The sequence below is a fragment of the Benincasa hispida genome, chromosome 4 (assembly GCF_009727055.1).
Source record: "Benincasa hispida cultivar B227 chromosome 4, ASM972705v1, whole genome shotgun sequence".
NCBI lineage: Eukaryota > Viridiplantae > Streptophyta > Magnoliopsida > Cucurbitales > Cucurbitaceae > Benincasa > Benincasa hispida.
The window spans coordinates 2,104,868-2,112,834 of NC_052352.1; the positions used below are offsets into that span (position 1 = coordinate 2,104,868).

Genomic DNA, 7,967 nt, shown 5'->3' on the forward strand with positions numbered 1-7,967 from the left:
CATCAGAACTCCTAGAGCTCATGGAGATTGAATGACACTTGAAGATTGAAGTCATTCGAAGGAAAAGAACATTATTTCAACATGTTGATTTCAAGAACATTCACGTGCTTTGATATTCAAGTTAAAGGTACACATTAAAGAAAGAGAAATTAGATGAACAAATGTTGGAGGTCAAACCACATTCACATAAATCATACGTAAACCGAAATTCAACTACAAATTACATTTCACTGAAAAACCTCGTGCGAGTAACTGTAAGAGAAATTGGTTCGTAACATTTTCATGGAAAACTCATGGTTATATTATAAAATGAATAATTAAACTATTGATTGGTGTTTATATAATCTCTATAGGGATAGTTTTTAATAGATTACCAACATCTTAAGATTAGCATAACACTTGAAAAAAGTTTTTAATACGTTTTTAAACTTTTATTTTTGTTGTTCTTACTTGCTTATTTAAGGAGTGTTTGGTCGGTAACTTCAATAGTGTCCCTATTGAAAATTGTACATATATCGAGAAATTCTATCACTTTCTTTTTTTTTACACGTTTATTAAGAATTTCTATCTGATACTTATGTACTTCAAATATATACGTATTAACTTTCAACGTATAACTCAGCACAACAAACACTCTATTTATTATATCATAACATATTGACTACGATAGAAAATGTCAAATTAATTTTACTCATTTTTTAGTTCAACCATGTACAAAGTCTGTATTCAAAAGGAAAAAAACAATATACAAAGTAAAATATTTTAACTATTGATATTTTAGTTGAAATTACATATTTTACCTCAATTGAGTTAGCATATAAGAGAAGCACGGAATGAATCCCCGGCGTCTCCAGTTTCAATCCTTCCATCCATGGGTTTGGAGTCAAAGAAATCCGACGGTTGAAAAGGAATACAAAAAAGGGAATAGCGTGTGCTGGGGTTACTAGATTATTCTGTCCCCGCCAAGAATCTCCAGGCTCACATCGAGCCACAAGGGCTCAGACCTGTCGCAACCGTTACGGGACACGTTCTTCACTCTCAGTCTCCCCTTCCCCCATTTGCTCTGCTAAAAAACTTCACAACCGTTGTTAATTCTTCTTCTCAACTCTTCTGCTTCATTCATCGTCGTTAATCTTTGAGACCAGAAGCGATACACATTTAGAGAGAATTCGTTGGTGGGTAGAATATAACTAGCAGACAAGGAATTGCGGGGAGTTTAATCGGAAATGAGTTCGACCCTTTCGCGGTTGATCCATTCGAGATCATTGATTCCCAAGTTATAGTGAGTTCATTCCATCTTACAGCACTCAATTTTGTTTCAGAATGCTGGATTGTAATTTATAGCAAATTCATATTCGTTGTTCGATTTCACTGTGTTTCTGCTATGGCTTTAGTTCTTCTATGGGGTTAATTTTGTGCGTAACTTCCGATTAACCATCGGACGGATATGGAATTGAGCACCGAAAGAGTGTTGAAAGGGGGGGAGGGGGTGATCGTGCTATTGTGTACGTCGAATATCAATTCGAGCTGTTAGACTTGTTGGTGAATTGGGTTTTTTCAGACGTATTTTCCAATTGTAGAACTGCCCACTGTTGTAGTAATCCCAAGCGAAAATATTTCCTCGAGAATTATAAACTTGGATTATCTTGACTGCAGGGTTGTTCGGTTTATTGGTAGTTAGATACGAACTCACTAGGGATAGACTTGAGATCAATGTGATTGCTTTGCCCCCAATGTTATGCAAACCCCTTGACCTCCTTCTGTTTGATCAAGTTTGGATCTTCATTTGTTTTGTTTTCTTTAATTCAGATGTAAAAAAATAAAAAATAAAAAATAAAAAATCCAGATGTGTTCAGATTTTAATTATGATCCTATTGTAGCTCTTTTTACTAAATGTATGATCCAGTTGTAGCTCTTTTTACTGAATGTGTAACGACAATCTTTTTGTTGTTTCTTAACTATATTAGTACAATGGCTGCTTCTCGGGGTGGGAGACCATTTTCGACAGACTCTAATAAGATCGACGAACCCTTCAAGGTTGAGGAAGCTGAAACAGTCAATGTTCCCCCACCTCCAACTGAGAAGGTATATGAAATAAAGGCTAGGGGTTGTTCGTTATTATGTCTATATCTTTGACTTTGATCTCTTTTATCTCCGTGGTGTGTGCATTTGATCAGTTGCTGGTGCTGGGTGGAAATGGATTTGTGGGCTCTCATATCTGTCTAGAAGCTCTAAATCGTGGCCTTACAGTTGCTAGCCTTAGTAGGTACGTTTCTATGTAAGAGCAACTGTAGCTTATGTGTCATATAGATTCCATTATTATTTATTTATTTTTTTTCCTGTGTGTGTGTGTGTGTAAGATCTGCATTCTTAAATGACAATCTAAATCTGTATTTTGTTCCTTCTTATCGAGTGAACTGCTTGTAATTGGTATGCTTTAGTTTTTTATTAAATGTTGAATATGGAAAGTACGAAAGTATCAGCTAAAAAGCATTAAGAACTCTTTATTTGGAGACTGGAGTGCTATATTCTGCCTTGCAAATTACTATTTAGTCTATAAATTTTGGTGCTTTTTATTTAATGTACAGGAGAAATTGGGCCAGAATGTACATGATTATAGATAAGGAAATATGATTTGAGTTCTGTTTTATTGTTTAATGAATGAGAACTTCAATGTCTTTGTTCAGTTTCCTAGTGTTGGAAGCTCTATTCTGACATCACAATTATTGGCGTTTGTTTATTATTGTCAGGTCGGGTAGATCATCAATACGTGATTCTTGGGCTAACAATGTTATTTGGCATCAAGGTTTGATTCCATTTAAGATGTTTATAATTGTCATATTTGTGGGTTACCTAATATAATGATAATGCCTCAACTCTTTTTCCCATTGCCAGGAAACCTGCTTTCACCTGATTCATTGGATGAAGCTTTTGACGGTGTTACTGCTGTTGTATGTAGTCCTCAACTTCTTCAAATTTGTACATAATGATTAAAATACAAATTAGTTACAACTTTATTGTGTATACATTAGTGCACAGATAAATTGAATGGTTTGGGTTCTATGTGCACACTTCTTGATCAACTGTCAGGGCACTTTTGGCCTACTCCTAGAAGCCATTATTCTCAGTTGTGATCAGAAACGAATTTATTCATGTGCACAACTAAATAAGTACTAAGTAGCATCTAGTTAAGGGAGGATACTTTACCTGTATATAGCACTTCTGGTTTCTGTTATATACCATTTCTTATTCCTGCAAATTAATCTCTCTACTTGGGCTGTGTATTACTAGGGGAGGATTCTCTTGTTCGCGAGTTTTGATAATTTTTAGTTTTATATTTCTAGGTTTCTTGCATTGGTGGTTTTGGCTCCAATTCTCAAATGTACAAGATCAATGGGACGGCAAATATCAATGCAATCAGAGTTGCTTCAGATAAAGGTGCAGTTTTTATGTGGACATAAATTTATGAAAATGAACTGAAATTATATTGTCTAGACTTAGTCTGTTTCCTGTCAAAACTTGAAATCTTTCATTGCTTTGATAGCATCTCACCTCATGTCAATAAACATGCTTCCTGTGCCCGGTAATTTTCTATATTTCACTGGTCTTCATTGATATGCATTGCATGCTATATTATTTTTATTGTAATACTGATCTGTCCGTACACCGTAGTTATAATTCTGACCCAGATATACTGATGCTTGAGTGTCTCTTTAGAATTTACAACTATCTTTTTCTTTCTCGTGCCGTAGTTTTTGTTCCTAACTAAATGTTTTGGTCTCCACCTCAACAGTCTAATTTTTGGATCCTACCAATTATTTTTAACTTCAAGATTTCATCTCGTGATTGTAGACCGTAGTTGAAATAATATTTGCTATACTTAGGACTCTTACCGAGACAATACCAATGGCTCACAGGTGTGAAAAGATTTGTCTATATCTCTGCTGCTGATTTTGGCTTGGCTAATTATTTGCTACAGGGATATTATGAGGGAAAGGTAATTTTTCTATGCCCTTCATCTAGTTAATCAAGATCTTGGACACTTGTATATTCATGCCCTTCTTGATCAACTCAAATATGATTCGGTCTTTTAAGGAAAAATGTCAAATACTGATGGAGGAATGACTCATTTAACTTCCACCAGAAATGTTGGTTACCAATTTTTTATTTTTTGGCAGATGCAAGCTCTATATTACATTGTTTTCTTATGAAAATCTTTTTCACATTCATGTATATTTGGATCAGTGTAGCTTATGCAAAATCTGTGTGTTTTGGTTTGTGTAGCGAGCGGCTGAGACAGAACTCCTCACTAAATTTCCTTATGGAGGTTAGATCTCTGATCTATCAATGTTACCATCAAATTCTTAACTTGCATTTATGCTTGTGCAGTTCTGTAATGCCTGTAATTCGTAAGATCAATGTATACTCTCAATACTATTTCATTTAACTACTAGCAAGGGATCTTACTTGTTGGCTTTCGTAAGCCTGTTTTTCTTTTCTGAATTATCTTTTACGGTTAGCAAGCAAGTGGATAATAAAGCGTGCTTAATGTACATTTTCAGGAGTTATTTTGAGGCCGGGGTTTATTTATGGGACTCGTAATGTTGGGAGCGTAAAGTTACCTCTGGGAGTAATTGGTTCTCCTCTGGAAATGGTATGTGTGGTTTCTTCATTTGTTTTCTCTTTTAGGCACTCTATTATGCTATGAACTTCGCCTGGAGTTTCCAGTTCTTAAAATTGGTCACACTTCTAATTTCTTCTACTTCTTACTGTCTTATTGGTTTAAACATAACCAAAAATAGAAAAAACCACAATTGAGTGAGCACTCTTAAGACCCCCCATTGGGTAACTACTTGTCTTTTGGTTTTTGAAAATTATGCTTATAAATACTATTTCTACTTATGAGTGATCTTGTTTTCTTGTCTACTTCGTAGGATTGTTTTTTAAAATTCAAGGAGTAGTTTTTATCAACATATTTTTGTTCTTAGAATTTGGCTAGAATTCAAATGTTCAAATGTTTACTTTAGGAACAAGCAAAATTTGCAAAAATCAAATTGTTTTCAGACTGGACTTAAATTTGTTTAAATATACCAAACCTAAGAATAGTATTTTTTGTGACTCATGATCGTTTACTCAATTACTGAAGTGACATAAACCCTTTTGTTTCTGCCTCCTGGGTATATTGTTTTTTGGATGAGTAAAATGGATCTGATCACGGGACAATTTTTCTCTTAATCTTAATCAATTGTTGCGTGCCTCAACATCATTTTCATGCTATTGAATTTACATTTTACAGAGGACATAGCAAAACAACGTATTTGGTTACAAAAAACACAGTCCTTGCATTCCCTATCTTTTTCAAATATAATGATATAAAATTATTTCCTTCCAGGTTCTTCAACACGCCAAACCACTACACCAGCTACCACTCGTTGGTCCCCTATTTACTCCTCCGGTAAGTGTGACATCGGTGGCGAGGGTTTCTGTTCGGGCAGCAACAGATCCCGTCTTTCCTCCCGGCATCATTGATGTCTATGGCATACAAAGATACAGTCAACACAAGTCGAAATAGATCTGATAAGAGACTTCAAGGTATGAACTTTTTCTCTCATCTATATAAATATATTAGAGAATCCAAATCTAAATGTCTTGTTGATCTTCTCACTTGATGGGATTTACTTGACAGTTTGTGTAATGGGTTGAAGATGAAAGACGGTTCATTTTCTTGTATCTGGTGCAAATAATATCATGCAGAGATCTGCAAATTCATTTGATAAGGCATTTTCTTTTTGCCTCTTTCCCTTATAATTTTGTGATAGGAGAAGAAGTGTCCTGAATGGGAAGTTCTTTTGGAAACTCAAATTAACTGTCTATGATGCTAATATTATGATGTGTTCTTCCCTGTTGGACTTTATCGCAATATATTTGATGCTACATCTAAGGTAATAAACAAATGAGAAAACGGAAAATGTATGTTTTAAGGATACGTCTTAAACAGCTAACGTGATTATATTTTAACTAGTTTAGGTATATCTTACTGTTTTTATTTGGTAGATTGTTGTACGTAATTCCTTGAATAATTTACCAGCATTTGTATCTTATATAACATCTTTTTTCTTAGTTCAACTAAACTACTGTAGTTGAACTACATCTAGGGTCGAAGATTCAAGCTTGGATAGGCTTGTATTCAGTTGTCCTTGAACAGTAAGCTTAAATATATTGTTGAACACAACAATGTATATTTTGCGTTCTTTTTTTATTTTTTTATTTTATTTTTATTAGCGTTAATACCACTCTATTGCTTTCACTCTTCAAAAGTTGGTCCTATTTGGTCAGCCATAACTAGCTGCTACTTCCTTCAAGGAGAGAGAAATAAATAACTATAAAGCAAAGGTTTGAGTCCTATTTCTACATCAATGTATGTTTACTTCTAAAGTTTTTGAATGACTTTTAGTTTGGTATAAACTATAAATCTCTTTGTTGCGCGTGATTGAAGTTAAAATCAAAATTAGGTATTTCAATAAACAAAAAATATTTGCATTTCAAATAACCAAAAAATATTTGTAAATATAGGAAAATTTAAATTTTGTTTTCGAAGTTTATCAAATAGATCACATAGTTAGTAAGTCTATCACTAGTAGGGATCTATCAGTGATAGACTTTAACTAATAGTAAGAATCTATTAATGATAGAATCGATCCCGGGTAGATTTTATTATAGTTGCAATATTGTTAAATTATTTTTTTAAAAAGAGGATCCTTTAAAATAACTCTTCGCATCTACTTGCTGAACCAAATTAAGTAAATATCAGCAAAATAAGTAAATTAATAAATAAATACAAAAGGCAGCCTTTGAATTTCAAAATAATTTTTTTTGTTACCATCTTGTTACTAATGATTCCATCTAGATGTAATAGAAACTTTACATTCTTGAAGCAACCGATTGGATAATATTTAACGGTCAACATCTCTTATATCTACTTTGGAACTATGAGAGTACAAACTAATTTGTTCTTATATCGACACTGATTTTTTTTCCTCTATAAATAATTCTTTAATGCAGTGGAATCTTACAACATTTGTAATGATGCTAACGACGTTAGCATATTCTTGTAATACTAGAAAATTGTCCTACTTTTATGTGATTTCAACACATTAATGTTGTACATGAATGACATAATTAAGAGTATGGTGTATAGCAATATAATAGTTAACCTCAATCTATAACAAAAGCGCTAAAATGGACTCTTTGAATAGGAAATGAATACAAAGGTCCAAATATTGAAGGTACAATTTAAATATTTTTTCTAGTACCCTTAAGAACATTTTGAACCAATATGTAATTGAGGGTGAATCTAGGAAATTGTGATGTTACAAATAAAAATAAGAGTTATAGTTTATCGAAAAAAATACTACAAAAAAATTCAAAGGTTAAATAATCAGATAGCTTTGCTAAGGCGAGCTTAACTCAACGATAATTGGTATGTACTTCTTCATTTGATGTCAATTGTTCGATTTCTCATCATCACAATTGTTATATTAAAAAAAACAAGAGACATTTCTCTCACCTCACCTTCATATAAAAAAAAATTTCAAGGTTGGACATATTTTGGTATGTATTTTTTTTTTTAAAAAATAACCCTTTTGACCCTTGTTTATTTTTTCTTGTATGAACTTGATTGTGTGACTTTAAGTATGGGTATTAAGGTATTAATGTGAATATGTATCATAACCACATATGATAAAGTCCATGTACTGAATTAGTTGAATATTAAGGATAAAATGTAGTAAGAAAAAAAATATACTGTTTTTTCCAAAAAAAAAAAGAAGAAGAAAGAAACAGAAAGAGACTTGTTTGAAAGTTTAGATCCAAATAGATATATTTGTAGTTCAAAAATTAAATTAGCCATTTTAAAAATTTAAGAATAACTCAGTTGGTTCGGACATATGTCATTACGCTAATTGTGT

General features: G+C 32.9%; 1 protein-coding gene across 2 annotated transcripts; it reads left to right on the forward strand.

Moving 5' to 3' along the window:
• Window positions 1–978: 978 nt before the first annotated feature.
• Window positions 979–6,002, forward strand: LOC120075024 (uncharacterized protein At1g32220, chloroplastic). Of its 2 annotated transcripts, none has more exons than XM_039028161.1 (11): window positions 979–1,282; window positions 1,968–2,085; window positions 2,178–2,266; window positions 2,751–2,806; window positions 2,896–2,951; window positions 3,345–3,438; window positions 3,885–3,997; window positions 4,285–4,327; window positions 4,563–4,654; window positions 5,393–5,592; window positions 5,687–6,002. In XM_039028161.1, the coding sequence occupies exons 1-10, from the start codon at window positions 1,227–1,229 to the stop codon at window positions 5,570–5,572; spliced, it is 897 nt and encodes a 298-aa protein (XP_038884089.1). In that variant the 5' UTR covers window positions 979–1,226; the 3' UTR covers window positions 5,573–5,592; window positions 5,687–6,002. The 2 variants fall into 2 exon arrangements, with proteins under 2 accessions (XP_038884089.1, XP_038884090.1); XM_039028162.1 differs by having other exon boundaries at window positions 982–1,282; window positions 3,918–3,997.
• Window positions 6,003–7,967: the final 1,965 nt, after the last annotated feature.

Excerpts from the sequence above, each read along its gene's own strand:
- LOC120075024 (XM_039028161.1), top strand. The coding sequence starts at position 1,227 with ATGAGTTCGACCCTTTCGCGGTTGATCCATTCGAGATCATTGATTCCC. Across the intron at positions 2,086-2,177 it reads CCCCACCTCCAACTGAGAAG|TTGCTGGTGCTGGGTGGAAA; the intron begins GTATATGAAATA and ends GCATTTGATCAG. Across the intron at positions 3,439-3,884 it reads CAGAGTTGCTTCAGATAAAG|GACTCTTACCGAGACAATAC; the intron begins GTGCAGTTTTTA and ends TGCTATACTTAG.